Here is a 24,745-nt window from a genome sequence, read left to right on the forward strand (position 1 = left end):
ATGTACATTAGTTTTATGCAGTTGTATTAATAAATGGTAATATTTGCATTATTTCTGTTGTTAGGCATATTCTGTATATGATCAAGAAATAGGCTATTGCCAAGGAGAATCATTTTTAGCTGCTGCTCTTTTACTTCATGTAAGTAAATTTGGAAATGATGATTCAATGCAGATTTTAAATTACTCTTGACACTATGAAATAGTTCATTGATAAGAATTGTAATTTTATTATGACATTTTCTCAAAAAAAATAAAAATAAAATTGTACATTTTAAAATATGTTAATCAGCATTTTATACTGGACATCTACTTTATTTATTTATTCATATGGAGTTTCCTCCCTTTTCTAATATTGGATAATATTATTGTAAACATTTCTGTAAGCTGTATACAAAAAAAGAAGTAAAAAGAATGCATACAAAGCATATTACCTGAAACAAGATTTGTTTCAGGTAATATGCTAGAATTTGGGATGCTAGAAACTCGTTTTATACCTCGTATCTCTAGCTCCCTCTTTTACCCAAAACTTTCTGCCGGACACTTTCTTTTTTTGCTCCCGGCTCCTATTTCATTCTTATCTTCCTGGAATACTCCGTACGATTGCTGTGTCTTCCCAGAAAAACACTGTACATGTGCCGTTCACACGTAAGCAATTTGCCGTCAGCTATACAATTTATCCGAAGTTGTCGTTAATGGACTTTGATCCTTCGTTATTATACTCTAACATATATCTTATAGAGAAACTTCTTGCATTATAATCTTTTTACAAAAAAATGACATCTTTCATCTTTAATTAATATTATAAAGTTTGTATTAGTATAATCCTTTAAACAAAATTGGTATCTTCACTTTAAATAAGTGAAGACACCAGAATCCAAACAGCAGTCAAAACAGTGGACAGAAGCTAGTTGTTCAAAGCCAAAGAAGACAGAAAATTCTTCTGTCTTCTTTGTTCCATCAGCAGGAAAGGTCATGGCATTGGTGTTTTGGGATGCTAAAGGCATTTTGTTTAAATTATCTTGAAAAGGGTAAAACAATAACCAGGAAATATTATTCCGATCTTTTAATAGACGAAAAAATTCCTGAGAAAAGACCCGGTTTGCAGAAGAAAAAATCATCTTTCATCAAGACAATGCACCTGCCCACAAAGGTGTTTTGGCAATGGGAAAATTAAGGGATCTGCACTATGAATCATTGGAACATCCACCCCCTATTCCCCAGATTTGGCTACCTCTGACTTCCCAAAACTAAAACTCTTCCTTGCTGGTCAGCGTTTTTCTTTGAATCGAGATGTGATTGCAGCTGTAGAGGAGCTTGCTGTTGCAGATCTGACTGAGAACCACTACATGAGTGGGATAATGGCACTGGAGCATCGCTGGAATAAATGTATTAGTCTTAAGGGAGATTATGTTGAAAAATAAATTCGTTTTTTCATTGTTAGGCTGAGAACTTTCAGGCCACCCTTTTATAACATAGATGAGGCATTATAAAAAAATGTCAGCAACCTGGATAAAGGATTAAACAAGAATATAATTTTTTGACATTCTTAATTTAATTTTATAAAGATAACTGTGATTCAATAAAATAAAATGCTACTGTAAAATAAATATTATTTACTAAAATAAAGAGCCAAAAGGCTTCACTTCGGCAATGCAAAATTATATAAATCAAGTGAATATTAAATCCAGCATTATTTCAAAGCCAAAAATACACCTTTCCTACACTTCGAGTTCCTTAGTACTGAACGAGAGGTTTTGCTCTCCTAAGGTTTCTTCAATTCTGCCTGGTCTTGAGGAGAACCAACTAGTTCAAAACAGCTGTCAGGTTAGTGAAACCTTATCAAAATGGATCAATAGAAGCCAATATATATGGACGCTTGGGCAAGTGATCATGTTTTCTATAAGGTCCGTGCTAGGGCAACTCGTAAATGCTGTGAGTGTATTCCTATAAGCTCTAGTCAAATTTCATATGAAACTTTCATAGTTTCTACATTCGGCTTTGAAATGCTGGATTTAATATCCACTTGATTTATATAAATATTATTTATTAATCAGAAATATTTTATTTTATATATCATAAAACACCATCAGTATGAATTGAAGAACAATAATGGAAATTTGAATACAAAAGAGTTAAAAAAAACATGCAGTCACATAGTAGCTAGGAGAAAATATGTGACTTCATGTGTTTTTCTGTTCTTTTATATTCAAATTTCTATAAGACTTCCTCATCTTGTGGGTATGTGTGTATTAAGAAAGTACTTACTACAATTGAAGATAACAATTTTCAAAACTTTTGGAATAGAAAGGTGATCATTAAGATTTAAGTTATTCTGATGGAGTTAGGCTTCAGTTTTCTCTGAATAAATCTTGTGTGTTAAAAAATTATACCATATAATAACAATTTCCCAAACTTTTGTCAAAGATTTTGAAGAAATTCCAACTCATCACTACTTCAAATCAATCAATGAAATCCTCCATCTCTTATCTCTTTCAAAAGACAAGCTGTTGCCTTTACTGCTGCCTTGTTTATTAGGATCCACGTTCTTGCAACTTATCTTATTTTGGTGAAATGGAAAGACCAGTCAGAAACACATTCATATCCAGCTTATTACACCTCATAGACATGGAATTATCAAAACTAGTTATGTGATCTAGTGAAATATACTAAACATTTGCATAACTCTACTTATAAAATTTGAATGTTTATTTATAGAAAATACTGAAGCATTACGTCAGTATTAGCCTTATGTAAATCACAGTGATTGCCTTTCTCTTCCAGAAGTTTGGGAAATAGTATTAATTTTTTTTAACACACACACACACAAATATTCCAAATAGAATTTTATCATGGCTACTATATGATTGAATATTTATAAGGGGTTCTGTTGTATAATCCAAACATTTTTCTGTCCTTTTGGTCACTAGATGGCCTTAACATATGTGATTATTGATAAAAAACCTTGGAAAAGGTAAGTATTATTTTATGTAATAATTGGTGATATTGCTTGCATTTTAGTACAGGGGTCAGCAACCTTTTCAGACTTGCTGGCCACATTCATCTTTTATTTTTAATAATTGGGCTGCAAGCATTTAATTAATAGAAAATGGTGAGTGAAAAAAAATACTCAAGGTGTCAATTTTTATTATATTAATCTTAAAAGAAACAGAAATATTTAAAGTATGAGATATGAAATAAGCATGAAAATGAAACCCAATGAAAAATTATTATCACATAAAAACAAAGTAATATAGTTTCATGCATCACAATATGTCTTCCTGATTAATGTGACTTTTGTGATTGTTTTCCCTTAGCCAAATTATCTAGATCCACTTTATAACCTGATATGTAAATTTGAATTGAAGCATGCAAAGTTCATCAGTTAGTCGAGAAGAAAATGAATTTTTTCTAAAACTCATGGAAGAAAATGCTTTTTTGCAAATGTATGTGCTTTCGAATGCGACTATTATCTTCTTTGCGAAACTGATTAATCCTTCAGATTTTTTAGTAAGCATCAATACATTTTTTGGATATTTGCTAACGAAAATGCATTCTTTAATATTTCATTGTGCAGCAATTCCAAAACTTCCATCAGTAGTCGGTTTGGTAGGTCATCAATGTCGACATTCAATATCCACAAATCTTATTGAAAATTTTGTTTTGTAAATCTTCAATAATACCAACAAAAGTTTCCTTTTGTGTTTGCCATCCAGCTGTAGATGCTGATTTGCAACATATATAATGATGTAGATTTTCTTCAATCAGATATTTCTTCAACAGACATAGTTTACCTTCAGAAGCTTTTATGTCAGAAAACAGTTCTGATAGTAATTTACCTTGGCACTACAGCTTCAAATTAAGTTCATTAAGGTAGTTGTAATGTCTACTATAAATGCAAGAGACATAATCCGTTTTTTATCCGATAATTGTGGGACAGTATTTTCGTGTTCCGTCATGAAATATCTATTTCTTTACGTAAATCAAAAAATATTTTTAGCAAAGCACTCTATTTAACCATCTAGCACTTGACTAGTAGATAACTTCCTCTTGAAATGTTCATGACGTCTTTTCTTGATGATAAAATTTTACGGGCCACATGCCATGTAAGTATGGTCAACCTTTTATGGGCTGCCAAAAAATTCATGTTTAGGCTGCATGCGGGCTGCCAGTTGCCGACCCCCTGTTCTGACATAAGACAAAACATGTTAGCATTTGCTTTCAAAACATCAGGATGTTGGGAAATACTACTTGCATGATCAATCAACGTTAATATTACACCTGGATCACACTGTATGACTCTATCACCACTAACAAAATGAACAAGACCTCCTTCCACTCTCACAGTGCAGGAGAAGAGAGAAAATTCCCCTCTTCATTTTCCTGTAGGCATCATTTGATTTGTGGAAGCTGGAATCTCAGTACATCCCATACATCAGAACCATCAAAAACTATTGTAGCTGAACGGGATTCAAGACATATTTCAGGATCTAACCCTGACATAGATAAATACAGTACAGACATACTCTATTAGTAAGAAAGTACTTAGCACTAGCCTTAGACATACTTAGAGGATTTCAAGAAACAATTCATGAACTAGGCAGAGCTCGTTATTTATAAAAAAAAAAAAAACGCACAGTCACGTGACTTGGAGAGAAATGCATGTGACCTAACTACATCCAACCCCGAGACAAGACACAGACTGTCAAAGGGGGGATGGTAATTACTTTTTAATAAGGAGGGAACATCGATTAAAACTACGCTAGAAAAGAATGCTATCACATGATACTTTCAAGTGGGGGGGAAAACACATAACCCCTTTAAAAGAGAAACATCATTACGTAGAAACTATCATGTGACTAACTACAACCAATCATAGATACTGATAAGGGAGATGAATTAAATTACTTTTAATAAGAGAGGAAATAAAACATGCATTAAAACTGTGCTCTACCTGCGAGGTTCCATAACTGGTTGCAAAAAAAATGACACCTGAGTATTAACTTCAAAAACAAATGTCGCTACCTTACCCTAAAAGCTTTTAAGAGAACTGATAATGACATATAGTCTAATGATCTCAAAAATGTACATGTAGACAGCCCTGAGACAAGACAGGTGAAACCATCCATTAAAAATACACAAAAAAGCGTTTAAGGGGGGGGGGACACATGACCTCGACTCGGTTTGAAAATAAGCCAAGCATCCCTCCCCTCCCACCAACGTGACTCTGTGTTCCATTGGTTGCAGTACAAACATGTTAGCCTATTACGATCTCGAAACAAAGGTCGTGGGGATAAATTTAATCACTTTTTGATAAGTGGGAGGAATTAAAACTACGCTAGAAATAATGCTGTATCAGCTGATCTCAAAAGACCAATCACAAACCAGTTCAGACCGTTTGCTGTACATGATGTAATGCCAGCCAGGCTCAAAGCGTGACCCTGTATGACCCAATTAAAACAGTGCCGTTGTCAATTAAAACTTCTGCACAAGTGTAGTCATAGTATTCAACACTAAATATGAGGCTAATCTTCTTGAATGGCAGGCAGTCTCAAGTAGAGTGATGTGGGCAAATATGAGAATGGGGAACTGGACAGTGAGACTTATTTGTGCCTATGGTCCCACAGAATGTTCTACTAAGGAAGAAGTGGAGGAATTTTTTGAGGCTTTAAAAAAAGTAACTGACACAATGAAAAAGGAAAAGTTGGTTCTTGTTGGGAATCTAAATAGCAGAGTTGGAAATGATTCTGAGACATACAAAAATATTTTGGGAAAATTTGGAGAAAAGAGCAAAGCTAATAATAATAGCAAATACCCATTGGATTTCTGCTCAGGACATGGACTGGTTATTACTAACACCATATTCCAACATAAAAATGTGCACAAATTCACATGGAGAGAAGAGGCAAGGAATAGGAAAAGTCTCATAGACTATGTTATTGTTGATAGTGATGTTTTCTCCCTGGTGCAGGACACCAGAGTGTACAAAGGAGTTGAAATTGTAAGTGATCACTATTTAGTCTTGAGCAGGATAAAATTGAATTTCATATTGAAAAGAATGACATGTAAGAAAGTTTTAATGCGAATAAAAGTTGAGTAGCTCTCAGATGTGGACTATAGACTAAAATACACAAAGATTATTAAAGAAAAAATGAAAAGGTTTGAGAACAGAAACTAAACCTTGGAGATTCAGTGGCAAGCCTAGAAGGAAACCCTGATTGATTCAGCCAGAGGCATGTGGTGAGGTTGTCTGCAAGGATAGAAAATATAGAACTCCATGGTGGACACAGGAAGTTAAAGAGGCAGTGAAGGAAAAGAAGAAAGCATATCAAAAGTTCCTGTCAAATAAGTCAGCTTGTGCTCTTAGAGAATATAGAGACAAATGCAAGAATGCTAAGCACTGTGTAAAACTAGCTAAACAAAAGTCATGGGAGGACTTTGGCAAGAATATAGAAAATAAGTATCAAGAAGTGGCAAAATATTCTGGAGGTTGTTGAAGAAGCTTAGGAATGGAGGAAAGTGTGCTGTAAAAGGAGTTAGAGATGATAAAGGTGACATGAAAACGGGAGAAAAAGATATCCTTGAAGTATGGAGTAATTACATTGAAAAATTGCTAAATGAAACAAACAGTGATGACAGCACAGTGGTAAAAATCACTGACCAGGCTTGTAGTCAGAAATACATATCCATACTTGAAGTAGAAAAAGCCATCAAAGGCTTGAAATGTGGAAAGGCAGCAGGAGTAGATGATATTTGACCAGAAATGCTGAAGTATGGTGGTATAAAAGTTACAATGACTGCATTGTATAGTTCAGAAGTCCTGGACAGAGGGACAAATTCCTAATGATTGGAGTAGGATTCATAGTACTCATATATAAAAAGGGAAATAAAACTGAATGTGAGAATTACAGAGGCATTTCATTATTGAGTGTTCCTAGCAAGATTTATGCAGTATACTTGAGAAACAGTTGAGAAGAATTGTGGAAGAAAAGGTTGGTGAAGAACAAGCTGGATTCAGGCCAAATAGAGGCTGTCAGGATCAGATCTTCACTTTACGACAAATAGTTGAGAAATCATGGGAATATAAAGAAGATCTGTATTTAAGTTTTGTCGATCTGGAAAAGGCATACGACATGGTGCCAAGAGAGAAGCTATTCAATATGCTACAGTTATATGGTGTCAATGGGGCATTATATCAAGTCTTTATTTGAGTTGTAAGTCAGCAGTTAGAATTGAAGGAAGTACAGGAAGATGGTTTAATGTTAAATCTGGTGTGAGACAAGGATGTACATTATCCCCTCTGTTATTCATTATCTATATGGATCACATTATGAAGGAAAGTGGTATTAAACTTGATATCAAAATTCGAGATGTTAATGTCAGCTCTTTGCTTTATGCAGATGATGTTATACTTCTAAATAAATCCACTACAAGTCTGCAAGCTTTTCTGACTAAATTGAATAACTTGGAATAGATATGGTATGAAGGTCAGCATTAAAAAGATGAAGACAATGAAAATAGGCAGAATTGTTGAAAATGTCAACTGCATTGTGAACGGTGAACCTTTGGAACAAGTAAAACATTTCAGCTAATTAGGCACAATTTTTAGTGAAGATGGTAAAGAATCAACAAAGCTGGTATGGTATGAAGTCAATTGAATAAATTCATACGGAATATGATAGAAATAAGTCAGAACACTAAATTAGCTGTATGCAAGAGTGTTCAAACCAATTTTAACTTATGGAGCTGGACCAGAAGTGAGACACTTGACCAAAGTCTAGAGACCACAGATACGAGAATCTTGAGAAAGATTAGAGGCACAGATGGCATCAATGGCAATATCATATTAAAAAATGTGGATGGATATTAGGAAAGAACTTGACATTGTCAGCATCCAGGAATGTGCTAGCAGAGCTAATCTCAGCTGGTATGGTCACTTAAACAGAATGGGCGAAGAAAGATTAGCAAAACAAGTGTTCTCTGCCAGGTTGGCAGCAAAATGACCCAGAGGAAGACCAAGATATAGGTGGATTGATATGGTACAAAGTGCCTTAGACCATCGTTTCTCAAGCTGTGGTACAAGGACCCTAATGGTACATTACGTTATTATTGGTGGTACAGTTTTTACAGAAAATATTTAAATAAATGTTCAGAAAAATGTATTTTAAAACTGTAATGATTAGCTGTTCCATGGTGGATAAATATATGGTGATACATATACTTTTATGGCGGTACATATATTTTTTGATTCTTATTTATGTGGTTCAAAATTTAAAACGTTTGAGAACTTCTGCCTTAGATGATAGAAATATAAGATCTGATAATGTTGGAGTCCTGACAAGTAACAGACTGATTTGGAGGAAAATTGTAGGTAGGAGGTAAGTAACGATGTAAGTTTTTCATGTAGTACTATCATATCCTGTACACCCCTTGAGGGTACATGGCAGGAACTTGATGATAATGATTGTTTATTTTTTATAGCTTAATTAAGCTACTTGATTGTTGAGCTTTGTGCATTCAGCAGTGTATGGCAAATATAATTTCTTGGCAATTATATTCACAAGAAGTTATATTTTTAAATTATATTATATCCAATGCTGGTATACTTTACAAAATTGCCAGTATGCAAGATTTGAAGATAGAGTTGTTCAAAATGAAATGAGGAATATGTGAGGTGATATTAGACATGTAGTGGAAACAATGTGATGATTGAAAATAGCAGTGTATGGTAGTGCCATTATTAGAAAATTGGTTAATGAGAGAGTACATAAGGTCTGCTTTCCAGGAGCAAGAGAATTAGTGGTGGTTGTGGGAACAGTTGATTTAGTTTGACATAAGGAAAATGTAAGAAATGGATATCAGGAGATTATTAAGAATAGTGAAACATAACAATTTTATATATTTAGTTTAATCCTTTATCTAAGTGTAAGCAAACAAAGTTTGCACCTGAAGTATCTTCAGGCTGGGGCAACTCGTGGCAAAGGTGGACTGAATTCTCATCAGTTTCCTTAGTATCCCATAATGCAAAGCACATCTCCTTGTGGACATGTATAATGCTATGCATTATAGGAAGAGGTCACTACCCAGACCGGTTTCGAACTTTATTGAGGTCTCTTCAGTTGGAGCCAGACTCAGAGGTGATACCAAGGTTGAAGCAATGCAGAAGTCATATTTCCATATGCCAGTTGCCAAAATTTAATAATACGGTGTCACACCGTATTATTAAATTACTCTAGATTAGAGTAAGATGTTGAAAGTTTTTTCCACTTGCTTAGACTAAAAAAAAAAAAAATCAGCCTTTTTATTCCCATATATAGGGAGTAGGAGAGGCTGTTTTAGCCCTATCTAACTTTTGGAGACTGAGTGGGAGTTCAATCTCCACTTGTACCTAATCAGAGATAGCTGGCCCAAGGCTATCACTAATTAAGCAGCATGCAGTGAAGAGAGACGGCTTAGCAAGTGCCGCCATTTCGTGGTCCCTAACCCTAACAGAATATATTTAATGTCTGAAGTAATGTGGGTTCTATGGTCGATTTTCTTGAGTTTACAGGACGAAAAACCTGAATGGAATAAGAGAGAAATTAGCCAAAACACTAAATTAGCTGTATACAAGACAGTGTTCAAACCAGTTTTAACTTATGGATCTGAGAGCTGGGTCAGAAGTAAAACACTTGACCAAAGACTAGAGACTGCAGATATGAGAGTCCTGAGAAAGATTAGGGGCACAAACAGATGGCATCAATGGCAATATCATATTAAAAATGAGGCATCCAGGAATGCATTAGCAGAGCTAAATCTCAGGTGGTGTGGTCACTTAAACAGAATGGGCGAGGAAAGATTAGCAAAATAAGTGTTCTCTGCCAGGTTGGCAGGAAAAAGACCCAGAGGAAGACCAAGATGTAGGTGGATTGATACAGTAAAAAGTGCCTTAGAAGACAGAAATATAAAACCCGATAATATTGGGGTCTTGACAGGTAACAGACTGATTTGGAGGAAAATTGTAGATAGGAAGTTAATAATGATGTAAATTTTTCATGTAGTACTATCATATCCTGTACACCCCTTGAGGGTATATATCAGCAATTTGATGATGATAAAAACAAATTCATATCTATAACTGAAAGGTGATGATCCATATAATGTATTTTGCAAGGAAAGAAATCAAAAGGTCATTTATTTCAATAAATGTTATTTAAAAATATAAATATTTGACATTTTCAATACAAACATACATTTGAAAATCTGCGGGGGAGATTTCTGTGCTGTCAGTAAAGCGAAATAACATAAAGTTGTCTTGTTCCGTTGCACCAATTTGAAGAATAAGACAGCATATTTACTACTACTAAATTGATTCATTCCAAAGGCTGATCTGTGGTCATTTCAGGATTGGTTATTTATTTTTGCACATGTGAAAATTGGGGTCTTGACACTTTTTATTTTTGGGAAGAGACAATAAATAAATTTTGTAGCAAAAAAGGTCAAACATCATAGGACAGTAAAGGAAATTCCAAGTAACCGTACAAGTAAAGAAAGTTCATCAGCTAATGGCTCTAAAATTGCCGTTAAGGGTAATTACATGATAAAAGGTAGAATGCCGATTAAGTTTTGATACATGAAAAATGCTAGGGTGGGCTGGTTATTTCATCCACCTTGGCTGGTAGGGTGGTTAAATATGGAAATAGACAAACAGATTTAGCAAAGCTGGTATCGTAGGAAGTCAACCTAATAAACTTATATTGAATAAGAGAGAAATTAGTCATAACACTTAATTAACACTAAATACAAGACAGTGTTTCAAACCAATTTAAACTTATGAATCTGAGAGTTGGGTTAGAAATAAAGCACTTGAGCCAAGACAAGAGACCACAGATATGAGGGTTTTGAGAAAAAATAGAGCAGCAACCTAATGGCCTAATAACATTGTTAGCACTCTTAATGTCTTAATATCAGGTGATACGGTCACTTGAACAGAATGGGAGAGGAAAGATTAGAAAAACAAGTGTTATTTTCTAGGCTGCAGGAAAAAGACCCAGAGGAAGACCAAGATCTAGGTGGATTGACACAGTAAAAAGTGCCTTAGAAGACAGAAATATAAGATCTGATAATATTGGAGTCTTGACAGGTAACAGACTGATTTAGAGGAAAATTGTAGATAGGAAGTTAGTAATGATGTAAATTTTTCATGTATTACTATAATATCCTGTACACCACTTGAGGGTATATATATCAGAAATTTGATGATGAACTTCTAACCAGTATTTAGAAGACTTATTCCTCTGTAGTTTTCACAGTTGCACTTCTTGCCGTTTTAATATATATTGGGATGATAATTGCCTTATTTCAACTTTGAGATTTTTCCTTGCTGCCAGATATTAAATAATTTTAAAAGTCATTTGATGAATAAGATGCCAGCATATTTTATAAGTCCTTTATTTATTCCATGTTCTCCAGAGGATTTTCCTGATTTGCTTTGCTATATTGCTTGTTAGATCTCTAAGGTTATTCTTGCACTGTATAGTTAGCAGTTAGTCAGCATTATGTCAGTTGCATGTTCGTTACTATCTTACCATGAGTTTCGAAAGAAGTCCATCCAGGTTTTCTCTTTGATTATTTCAAGTTTCACTTTTTCTTTTACCTCCTTTACATTGCTTAGAATTTTGTATGTATTTGGTCTCTTCATTAAGATCTGTTTTCAATTTTGCTATGAAGTTATCCCATGTTATCCTATTTTTTTTTTTGGAACAAGTTAAATAATTGTAATGTTTTGCATGAAGAGTATAAAGAGCATACCAGGAGGTGACTTAGTTGGTAAGAACAGGAAGAGTGCAGTACGAGCAGAAATTAGCAAATTAGGCCAAGAAAAACTGGAAGCATATTTGATATGTGGCAAACAGAAAGAAGAATGATTATGGCAAGATAATGTTAATGGAGGAAAGTGTGAGATTGGCAACTGCTGCTGAGGACATAGTCTAGGTATTCAGTGAGCTGTTCATAATGGTTCTACATCCTCTGTGTGAAATCAGAAGCTTAAGTGTGCAGAATGTAACGAAAGAAACTTACTAGTGAGCAATCAAGAAGTATATGAAGAGTTCGTCGTTTTTGTCTGAGCAATTCAGGTATAGGCTTTTTATGTCCTGTTCCATTCCTGCTCTGCAGATGAAGTTGGTCTTTCCATCTGAGTCTTGGACGTCCACAGTCTCTTCTTCCTGTAAGTTTGGGAATCCTATTGTTATTCATCCTTTCTATGTGGTGTAGCCAATTTTGCTGATATTCTTCTATTTCTTGTATGAGGAGTTAAATAAGCTAAATGTCAATAAGACAATAGGGTCTTGATGAGACATTGCTCCTGTATGAATGTTCCAGGGAGTCAGTGTCGTCCTTGGCCTGCCTGTATAATGATTTTTTCAACAGGACAAGTCCCAAAGGAATAGAATGAAGGTAAAATTTCTCCCCTTCACAAAGGTGGTGATAAGGCAGAGGCTACTGATTTTAGGTTGATCTGTATATTGAGAGTTGTAGTTAAGGTACTGAAAAGATTGGTGAGAACTAGAATACAAGAGTGGATTGACAACAACAGTATTCTCTATGCTTGTCAGCATAGGCTTTTTTAATGGCAGATTGTCTTTTACACACTTGGTTATGTACAAGGTGATGAATGTTTTGGACCAGAGACACTTATATAGTGGTAGCTTTTGATTTTACAAAGGCTTTTGATAGATTTTCACACTTTAAAGTTGGTAACTAAACTGGAGCAGATGGGATTGGGTGATACATTAGTGAGTTGGGTATGCCACTGGCTCTCAGATAGGTACAGCAAGTTTTGTAATGGGGGATACAGTATCCCATAAGAGGAAAGTCACTAGTGGTGTGCCACAGGGATCTGTTCTGAAACTGTTGTGATTTAGATATTATTTCTGAAAAATTTTCCATGTTATTCCTCTAAATTAATATTAATTTTTATGGCTATTTTGCCTATTTTCTTTAGTAGTACCCCTTTTACGATGTCATTTTATTCAATTTTTAGGGCATTACTGATGTTTTAAAGACATAAGTACATGAAGAATATAAGGAAGGAAAAATTTTAGACACCTTTGTAAGATGTTCCTGGTTGTCTTCTTGTTGAGCATATGGCAATAAACATTTATCTATTACTGCTGAAGTATGACTGAAAGGAAGGGAGGGTTGGAAATGTGGAGATAGAAAGATGTGGGAGAATTGCAGATAAGACAAAGGTATGCAAGTTTAAAACCCAGGTTTGAAGGGTGGGCTGTTAATTCTTTGGGAAGAAGGTGAAAGATAGAAAATTTTTTTGGGGAAAGGAGAAGGATAGAATATGACAAAACAAGATTATGGTGGGAGTAATGGGGTGTGAGCAGTGGTGGGATTCAAATAATTTAACAATCGGTTTGCTGCCCTCATGACCGTTTTAAGTATAAAAAAATGATATACTGAAAGGTAGTTTATTATTTCATACAGTTAATACTTAAATAAGAACAATAAAAGAGATACACAAAACTAGATTATGTTATAAGAAAGAGTTTTCATTAATATTAATGAAAAAATATTAAATAATACCTAACAAAAATCAATAAAACTGTTATTTAAGATATTTCCACATTGCTTCTTGATTGGTATCCTCACTTGCAATTTTCTTCGCTTTTATCTGAGCATCATCGGCTTTGTGATTTATCCTTAACCATCTTTTCACTGTAGGAGTAGGATTCGATTCCTTTAGAGGTAGGCCGATTAGACTAATAGTCATTGTGTTTGATATATTAGAAACAGTTAGGCAATCTGAACATATTATGTTCATCTTTGAAAAACCCCTTTCTGCTTCTGTTGAACTTACAGCAACTGTTTGACAATATTTTTAGCTCTTTGAACACTTTCAGGAATTGCATAATTCTGGGAATTTTTTGAAACGTTTTCCACGAAATCTCGATAATCATTAATATCAATTTGGTAATTAAAAATGTCATTAAATATGAGCAATTGTTCTTCAGCTGCTTTCCATGGAACTAGTACTTCTTCAGTATTCCAGTAATCTAGCTCCAAAAAAATTGAGAAATTGTAATTTATTCCTGTCTTGAAATTGGCTACAACTTACTTTTAAATGTTCACAATCCATTAGTTTTTTTTTTTTTTTTTCAAATTCGTTAGTGTTTTCTAAAAGTCTTTCCTGAGGAAGCCCGACAAATCGATGATTTTCTACAAATTTTGTATTTTTGAAGGTTCCTGAAGTAATTAATTCATCAGCTTTTTTTTTTTGTATGGACCCTTTCCAAGCATTTGAAATGCTTTAATAGATCTTATCACAAGTTTTTCAGCCTTTATTATGTCTATATTTCTTGCTTGTAGTGCATTTGAAAGAAGAGAAATTTCATTTAAAATATCAATCATCAATGCCAAATCAGTTATAAAATATATATTTTGAAGATGGGCAGCCATACCTAAGTACTTTTTATTTGAATAAAAATAGTGATGTAGCACTGGATAAGCATGCCACACAGCTAGGGTTGACCTTAAACTACAGGCAGCCCATCTTGGTCCCAAAACTCTACCAATCTTTATAATTTCAATTTCAAGTTGTTTGGATATTTTGGAAAGTTCAATCTGGTTCTTATTGGATTGATGAAAAATAGTATATATCTTATCAATAAATATTTTTAAACGATTTACTTGCTTTTTTTCCTTTATTGAATCATCTAAAACAAGATGGAGGCGATGGTTTAAACAGTGCCATATTAGTATGTTTGGAAACTCTTTTTGCAATCCTAATGCTCACTCCAGATTTTCTCCGAAGCATAACGCTGGCACCATTGGAGCAAAATCCTATTAAATTTTTTTCTAGGTAGTTCTTAGTAAACCCAACATTATTATCTTGTTTTTCCAATTCAACTAGTTCAACCAAAATTATTGGTGATGTAACTGAATCCTAAATTTTTAAGAAAAGTATAATAAATGGTTTGCAGGATATCATTGAAGCTTCGTCAATAATCAAACATATTTTCAGGTTATTTTCAATAATTTTATTAAATATTTCTTTTTTAATTTCCTTTGCAACGAAATCAACTACCTTTCACAACAGTTTTACGAGAATCTAATCCAGTTTTAATTTACACTTCTATCTCATCTTCTATGTCTGTAAACGGTTTATATCTTTTTGCCAGGCTGTAAACTGTATTAAATACTTTACAAGTAGTACTTAAATATTTTTCATTCATCATATCTATTACTTTTGTTATTGAATCCTGCTTGCATTGTTTTAAGTTCTCTTTACTGTTATGAACTTTTGATGAAAAATGTTCTTTCATTTTTTTCCTTAGAGAAGCTTGTTGTATCTCTTTATTTTTCCCTGATGCCTCAATCTGAAAACATTTCCATTCTTTTGACACATGAACACTTTTCTCTTTTATAAAGTCATATTTTACACAATACTCGCAACCTAACTTTCTGTTAGAAATTAGTCCGTCATATTTTTCTTTAAAATTGTTATATTGTTGCACTGTCTAGCATTCAGGAAGATTATTTTCAATTTTGGAGTTATCGTTTTTTATTTTAATAATTGACGTGCTGCTTACTTCAAGTTGGAGTAGTTTTGCTTGTGACTGTTTTGTACCATCCAAGGCCAATTCTGATACAACAGATTCCGATTTTGGTTTCTTATTGAAAAAATCTGTCAAATGTTGTTGCCTTTTCATCCTTTTAAGGCTACTGCAAAAAATTAAAAAATGTTTTATTTTAATATATTATAGAGCAGGAGCGGAGATGTGCTTATATATTTGAATATTTTTACTGGTTCTGTCCACGTGTGGTCATATCATAAACTTTTATAAACAAAGCACTGTGCTTATACTATTGATAAACATTAGTCAGAGCATACATTTCTTCATTTTATCGATACTAAACGAAAATTTCTTGCTGAATTAATAAATGGCATAGGCTATACAGATTAAATATGATAGAATAATGTGTACGACAAACTTGTTTGTCACAGGTGTGATAAAAAAAATGCAGTTTTTATCACAATTTTTTCCACAGCTTCCGAAAGGGGCGATAAGATAACCCTTGAAATCTATATTTCTATTGATTCATTGTGTCCTAGCTTCCTATTGGTTTTACCAATCAGGAAACACCAGCGCACTCATAATATCTCGTGGGAATTTTGGGAGTAACACAAAGCTGAAACAAATGACAGCGTGTCATCCCCTGGATGTTTGGCACTTTTTCTCTTTACCTTATATGCTTGTTTACTGAAGTAACAAACATGAGGGAATAAAAATGTAGTATTTCATTAAAGGTATAACAAGTTTTATGAAATGGATAAATAAATATAAGGCCTGTGTAGCTCAGTGGAAGTGGCACTTGCTTTCTCTGCCCTTATTCGCTCAAAGTCAGACTTAAGTTCAAGTCTGATCGCCAACTGGAGGAACTTTTTATAAGCCTTTCTTCGACCGATTCCCGAGTTAGTCTATCTCTGGTACTGGCAAGCAGGTTTTTCCTCCTGTAAACTCAAGAAAATTGATCATAGTACCCACGTTATTTCAGACAGTACCATATCTTGTTAGGGTTAGGTACTAAGAGATGGCAGCACTTGTTTGCCAGCTTCTTCATCGGTGGCTGCTATAATTAGTGATAGACATGAGCCAGCTATCTCTGATTGGCTACTGGTGGAGATTGAACTGCCCACTGAGTCTCCAAAAGCTAAATAGGGTATAAAGACCTTGCCTACTTCCCTGTAAGGGAATAAAAGGCGTTAACTGATTTATTTATTATTTTATAAATAAATATTACAAGCATAGTTTCATCTAATTTTTTTCACCTATGGATGGAATGAACATTACTACGGGTGCTTAGAATACGCTCTTGTGCAGATGAACATTAAAAAAGAGTAAGGAATGTAAATTTGTGATTTTCACATTGAGAACCCTGATTATGTGCCATTTTAACAACCGGCTGGCCGAACTCAACAAAAAATTTGGTATCGGTTCTGCCAAACCAGTGCAAACCAGCTGAATCCCACCACTGGGTGTGAGTGTGAGCTGTTTCGACTGTGTGTCATCTTCAGAGCTCATGGGTAAAGTGGAGGCTATCTGATGGTGGTTAGGTTAGCCTCCACTTCACTAGCCAAGTAATCTTATGGGCTACCTTAGCAATATGTCCTTTAAACTTTAACTCTCTGTCTGCCACCACCCCTAAATCTCTAGCTTTGTCTATTTCCTGAAGTACAGTGCTATCAATGTGATTCACGTTTAATCTATTTACCCCAAAATGCATAACTTTAAGTTTCTTGACATTAAACTGATACCCATTAACTTTTACCCATACTGACAGCCTATTGAAATCGTCCTGCAAGCTCTCCACATTGCCTTGATAAACTATTACTCTACCTAATTTTGCATCATCAGAACAACTGAATATTTCCTTTCAGGTTATTTTCTATATCATTTATGTATAAATTAAACAGCAATAGTCTCTCTGGTTTTCATGGTGATGAGGATATATTGGAAAGATCCTGAGAACACTGACTAATCACTTCTTTACTAGCCAAGTAATCTTATGGGCTACCTTAGCAATATGTCCTCTAAACTTTAACTCTCTGTCTGCAACCACCCCTAAACCTCTAGCTTTGTCTATTTCCTGAAGTACAGTGCCATCAATGTGATATATGTCTTGTAATATATTTACCCCAAAATGCATAACTTTACATTTCTTGACATTAAACTGATACTCATTAACTTTTGCCCATACTGACAGCATATTGAAATCGTGGTAAGTGGTGTTTGTAATGTAGTATATGAAGACAGATTGAGGGAATGCAGTTTGCAGAACCTTTCGAATGAGGAAGAGAGAGGATTGAGACATTTAAGTTAGTAAAGGGTTTTTGCCCAGGTTAATTATTATTATTATCATTACTTATGGTAATGATAATTATTATTATCATTACCTTTTATCATACACACAACTCATCATACTGTGCTTTAAACACACTCAAATTCTCTGCAGACACCACACTCTCAGGCAAGGCATTTCAATCATTCACAACTCTGTATGAAAAAAAACCTGCTTCTCACTCACATCCCCTACCCTCTTTATACAGTTTCCAGCAATGTTCTACTCCCTTCTCCCATTTTAAGAAAAATGGGAGAAGGGAGTAGAACAAGGGTATATCTGTAGAAGCTGTATAAGAAGTGTGAGCAAGGGCATAAGGAGCAGGTTCTCTTTATGGAGAGTGGTTGCTAATTGGAATGCATTGCTTGACATTGTTATGAATGAGAATACATTGAATGAATTTAAAGCATGGTTTTGATGGGTTTTGTGTGTAACAGTGTGTATCTCCCAGGATGAGTCTTTTGACTCCATGGAGGTCTGGTGTTAGTAATCAATACTCAACAAATTATGCAAAATCCTATTTGCCAAGAAATAAATGTACTCTTTGAAGATTCCCTCCCCCCTCCCCATTTTTAATGGCTGTTTCATTGTTTGGAGAGCATTGCCTTTTTGTGAGAACCAATCCAAGAATAATAATAAATAAGAATAGGAACAATACTAAAAACAAAGTGTGATTTTTCAGAAACTATTCTTTTCTTTTTGTTACATTAATTTTTGTTGCTGGAATGGTCCTTTATATTATGCATATTCTTCTGTGTTTTCTTAAAATTGAAAAATTATTTTGTTTTAAAAGTTATTTTTTATTAAATAAGAAAATATATTTTGTATATTCTGCAGATACTTACCATGGGCAAGTGAGCAAGCAGATTTGTTGAGCTCTGTTAATAATAATATCATTTTTTTTTTTTTCTTACACTGAATTTATTTCATGATACATAAAATGAAATATATGTGATTAATAAATAATTACTTGACTATGGCATACATGTTTGGTAAATGTATATCTGAATTAACTTCATTAAGTTTTTTTTTCATTTCTTTTTTTGTTTTTCTTGTATAATGACACCTGTGGAGTGTCCATAACTAGAGAATAGCATGGATGCCACAGTAAAATAAATTTCAAATTTTAGTATGTAAATATTTCGTCTTTTATATCCTAAGACTCATCAATACAATTATCGAACAACAATAGGAATCGAATTAGAAAACAGTAAAATGCATGCTTAATTGGAATCCCTCTAGGTATACAGTCATGCATTAATGGATTAAAACTGTTGGGATGAAATTAAATTAAAATATATAAGATATAAATTTATTTAATATAATTGAGGATAACAATTTCCCAAACTTTTGGAATAATGAGGAAGTCATCACGATCGAGATTAGGACTATCAAGTAGGGCTTCAGTACTTTGTTTATATAAACGTTTATGTTTATATATGAATCTATGTAGCAACCATTTTGTCAATGGATCCTGTGGTTAGCATTTTCAATTCCATATTGTGCAAGGCCAGATTTGTGAGGTTTGATAAGAATGTCTTGATATTCAGAGATATGTTTATTTATAGATCTTCTTGTTTATCCATAGTAAGACAAGTTACATGAATATGGTACTTGGTATATGCCAGGTGGCATCATTGGTGAGAGTTTGTCTTTTAGAGAAAGTAGCAGGTTATGAATTTGGTTGATGGGTTTATAGGTAGCAATGAGTATATGGTAACTCCTATAACATATAATATGGTATAGGAGTTCTGTGAGCTTCTTCTTGTCTGGGTTGCTGTATAAGAGAGTGGTTGATTATTTTTTGGGTTATTATTGGATTATATCCAGTTAGTAAGGTTGTTTCTTTGACTATTTCCAATTCTTGTTTTAGAGATTCTTCAGAAGAACTATTTTGATGTAGACATTCAGTGTAAGCAAGATGGATCCATTTCCACTTTTGCCTACCAAAAACAACTTTTTCAGGTTGTTATATCCACAATACATCAGCTATCCATCTCAAAAATATGGCATCATAAAATCCCTAGGTCTAGAGCACATAAGATTTTTTTTTTTTGAAGATTCTAAAACAAGAATTGGAAATAATCAAAGAAACAGCCTTACTAAATGGATATAATCCAATAATAAACCAAAAGATAATCAACTACTGAATGCAAAACGCTAAGCCGCTTGATATAAAGACGAACGTTTATATAAAGTATCGAAGTCCTACTTGATAACCCTAATCTCAATCGTAATGACTGTCTCACTATTCCAAAAGTTTAGGAAATTGTTATCTTCAGTTGTATTAAATAAATATATCTCTTATATATTTTATTTAATTAATTTAATTTCAGCCCAATAGTTTAAATTCGTTAACGTATCACTGTATACCTAGAGGGATTCCAACTTAAGCATGCACTCTGTTCTCTAATTCAATTACTATTGTTGTTCAATAATTGTACTGATGATGTCTTATGATACATAAGATGAAATATTTAAATAATAAAATTTAAAATTTATTTTACTGTAGCATATGTGTTCTCTAGTTTCACTAAGTAAGTAGAACACTTTTATCTGAATGCTATAATTCAAAAATAGTTAGGCATGTTTATACAGTGGTGTTGAAATTTGTTGTAATATATGCTAATAGCACTTCATTTATAGAGCAGAATCATGTGGTTAATATGCTATTTTAATTTTGCATGGCAAATACACAAGTGTCTGTTTACATAGTATTTGTATTTTTAGTTAAGAAATTTTCTCCTTTAAGATATTATTTGTTTCTTTTGTTTATTTCACAAAAATGCATTGTTTAATAGATTTCATTATATATTTATTTATTTTCATTTATTTTTCAGATGCCAGAAGAACAAGCTTTTAGTGTACTGATTAAAATAATGTTTGAATATCATTTGAGAGACTTGTTTCGGCATGGCTTTGAAGAACTGCATTTGAAGTTATATCAGTTAGAGAGACTGATGGAGGTAACTTTAACTGTTTTATTTGGACACGTTTTTAATTTTTCAGCAAGCTGAGTATTCTTCATCATTAATATTGTAAATAAACTTTTATTTTCTTAAGAAGAATGAGTCATCTCAGAAGATATCTGAGAAGCTAGTATGATTGTTATTATTTTCAGCTCTTCAACAGGAGATGCAAGTCAATCATAGAACAGTTATGTGCCATCCAGTCCTCTTCTACTCTTGGTGATCCTGTGAGCAAAGGCTCTTGATCCCACTCAACCTCTTGTCCTTTCTTTCCTTAATTGTAAGTTCAAGTTGGTAAGATTTTTTTTTTTTATGTTGTCCATCCAACTCTTTTGTGGTCTTCCTCTTCTTCTCATTCCTCAATCTTCCCCAACATAACTGCTTTTTCCAATGATTCATCAACTCGCATAATATGTCCAAAGTACATCAACGTCTGCTTAGTGATCATCGCCTGCAAGGAGCACTCTGTCTTTATATTCTCTAAAACTTTCTTACTGGTCATTCTTGCATTCCATGGGATTCTTAATAGTCTCCTCCACACCCATAATTCAGATGAATCAATTTACTTTCCATCTTCTTAATAATCTAGCTTTCACATCCATACATCACTACTGGAAATACTATCGCTTTGACAATTCTAACTTTTGTGGCCTTACTCACACCTCTGTCTTTCATAATTTTTGTCAGGTTTAACATCACTTTTTTCCTGTAACTATCCTTCTTTAATATAATCTTCACATTTACCATCATTTCTGATTCTGGACCCCAGTAAATTATAACTTTCAATGATTTCTATTTTATCTTCCTCTATTATAAATTTTTAAATTGCCAGAAGCCATCACTTTTGTTTTGCTGATGTTTAAATTAAGCCCTACTTTGTTACTTCCTATCTTAACCAATAGAATTGACTGCTCCATATCATCTGTATCTTAAAATATTTATTTTTCTGCTATCAATCTTAATTCCAGCTGGATCTTTATCTAAATCAGCCATCCTCATATATATTCACTATAAATATTAAAAAGGTAGGGTGACAGTATACAACCCTGCTGTACCCCTTTTTCCACTTGAACACTGTTTCTACAAAGACTGTTTTTACTGAGGCTTCTTCTTGTCATACAGCTCTCTTATCAAGAGAATTAGATGTTCAGGTATTCCCATTGATCTCATTACAATAAACAGTCTGTTGTTGATCCATGCAATCAAAAGCTTTCTTATAATCAATAAAATAGATGAATACTTCCTTCTGAAATTCTCTTGTTCTTTCCATAATCCATCTCATGTTTGCTATTTGTTCTCTAGTTCCTCTACCTCTCTTAAAACCTGCCTGTTCATGTGGCATTTCTCTATTCATATATGGCTCCTGCCTTTGTTGGATCACTTTCAGCATGACTTTACTTTCATGTGAACTTAATGTAATGGTTCTATAATTCTCACGATCTCTGGGATTTGATTTTTTTTGGAATTGGGATAAATACTGACGATTTCCAATCTTTAGGCCAGTATATTTTCTTCCAAACCTGTTGACAAATTTCAGTCAATATATTCACTACTTCATCCCCAATTGCTCTCAATAATTCCACTTTTACACCATCAGCTCTAGGTGCTTATCCTTTTGGCATCTCTTCCATTGCTGATATCACTTCACTTTTCATTATCATGGGTTCCTCAACAAATTCTTCCTTTCAAATTCTCCTTGAATATTATTATTATTCTTGTACAAATCCTCTACATCAGGGGTTCCCAACCTTTTTGTTTCCTAGAGCACATTCTAAAATGCCGGTAGGTCGACAGGCACCATCTATTTTTTCAAGCAAATTTTTTAAATTCGTTTGTTAAATGAATACATACAAAGTTTACATTATAATCAAATGTTTTATTACTTAAAAGTTTACATTATATAAAAATTTAAATATATATATGTAAGTTAGTGTGATCTTTGGCATTCCATTTCATTGGCCAGTGCTTCATAATTAGGAGAATATGATGATATTCCAGTTCTTAAACTGGAATGAACAACTTCGAATGCGTGTCTACTTTACATTGTATGCATTTAATACTCATCATGTGTCATTAACACATGCGTCATATAGCATGCCATGAATTGTTGCATGATTATTTCAAACTATATGGCACACGGTTGAACAGCGGCGGGCACACACAAATTGGTCGATGGGCGCCATGGTACCTGCGGGCATAGGGTTGGGAACTCCTGCTCTACATACTCTTTCCATCTTTTTTTCACTGCTTCTTCTTCCATCAGACATTTTCCTGAATTTCTTTTTACAACTCCTAATCTAGGGATAAACTTTCCTGTAACATCATTTATTTTCTGTTTAATCTCTATAATTTTATTATAGAGATCTATACAGATCTCCTGTTCTACCCATAATATTGCTTTCTTCAATTTCCTTGTGCCTTTTATTTAGATGTTTTTCCTTATCTTTCCTAGCCTGTCTTTGGAAATCTGCAGTCAGTTCTCTAACCCCTTTCTTAGTTTCTCTGAAGTTTCATTTTTCTTCTTTCCTCTGCTATTTGAATAGCTTCTTCTGACAACCATTTACAATCTTTCTTTCTTGTTGCTTTACTTAATCTTCTTTGCTGCCTCTATGACTGTACATTTTTTTTCTTCCATAGTTCTTGTAATTCTCTTCCTGTCTTATCCAAACTTTTTGATTTCTTTCCAACTTTACTTTAAATGCTTCATTTATAGGATTTAAATAAAATATGATACTGTCCTCCCTTAATTTCAATTTAACTTCGGCCATCAATAATTCATGATCTTTCTCAGTCTGCACCAGGTAATGAACCCACTAATTAACCAAATCGATATTTAGAAACCAGAATATCAATTTAATTGTTACCAAATGCATTCAAGGTCAGTTTTATGTTTTTGAGAGAAAAACTGGAAAACATAGGAAAACCAACTTGCCATAGCCACATTCTGAGATAGATTAACTTGCTGCTGAAAGTGGGGGAGAGAATAAACACTAAGTGAATTATATTCTGACTAATCACCACTGTAGCCAAACCAGTATACCACAAAATTCACCACCCACAGCTTATTCAATTCTTATTATTCTTATTCTTCATCATCATCATGCGTATCAAGGATTTAGCCCTAACATGGCCTGTTCCGGCCTTAGAAGTCATCGTTGAATCGTTTAAGAGGATGTCCTGGTTTTCTTTTTCCTAATGGCTTGTACTTTAAGGCTTGTTTTGGTAATCTTTCTGTTTTCATTCTTTGAACGTGTTCCATCCATTTATGTTTATATTTTTTAATTTTTTCTATTACTGGTTCTTGGTTTAATTCTTTCATAATTTCTTCATTTCTTTTGTGATCAAATAGGGTATATTCTTATTCTTCTTATTATTATTCTAATCTAATCCTCATAATAATGGACTGCAAATTAATATAATCTATATGTCAATTCTCCTTCTTCATGTAGCTTCCTCAGTGAGAGGGTGCAGCACCATGTCCTCCCAGTTCTCTCTTTTGGTGGCTTTCCTTTTTGTTTCTGCATAGCCATGTGGTCCTGTCCATGATCTTATATCTTCAAGCCATGTCCTTCATTTTTTGCCTCTTGATCCTTTTCCCATAATTTTTCCTTCTAAAACTGTTAGTATCCTCTGTCCTGCTGAACCTCTCAGTACATGTCCTGCCAATCTCATCTTTCTCTGGATCATTTCCTGTAATAAAGATCTCTGTGTTCTCATTCTGTGTAGGACATTTTGCCACATGTTCTGTCCATGGGATTTTCAGAGCTCTCCTATAGCACCATATTTCAAAGGCTATTATCTGTTGACTTACTTCTTCTTGAATATCTAGATCTCACTTCCATATGTGAAAATTGGCCACACTAATGTTCTTATCATTCTTGTCTTTG

General features: G+C 33.8%; 1 protein-coding gene across 3 annotated transcripts in view; it reads left to right on the top strand.

Annotated features, from left to right (window-relative positions):
* LOC150103728 (rab GTPase-activating protein 1-like) overlaps positions 1–24,745 on the top strand; it is a 473,281-nt gene that overhangs the window by 244,021 nt on the left and 204,515 nt on the right. For all 3 annotated transcript variants that reach the window (XM_090397129.1, XM_090397130.1, XM_090397131.1), the window contains 2 exons: positions 65–139; positions 20,730–20,855. In XM_090397129.1, coding sequence (XP_090253255.1) covers positions 65–139; positions 20,730–20,855 — 201 coding nt within the window. The remainder of the gene's footprint in view (positions 1–64; positions 140–20,729; positions 20,856–24,745) is intronic.

This window comes from Typopeltis vanoorti, chromosome 8 (assembly GCF_054136105.1).
Source record: "Typopeltis vanoorti isolate ZY-2024b chromosome 8, IOZ_Tvanoo_1.0, whole genome shotgun sequence".
Classification (NCBI taxonomy): domain Eukaryota; kingdom Metazoa; phylum Arthropoda; class Arachnida; order Uropygi; family Thelyphonidae; genus Typopeltis; species Typopeltis vanoorti.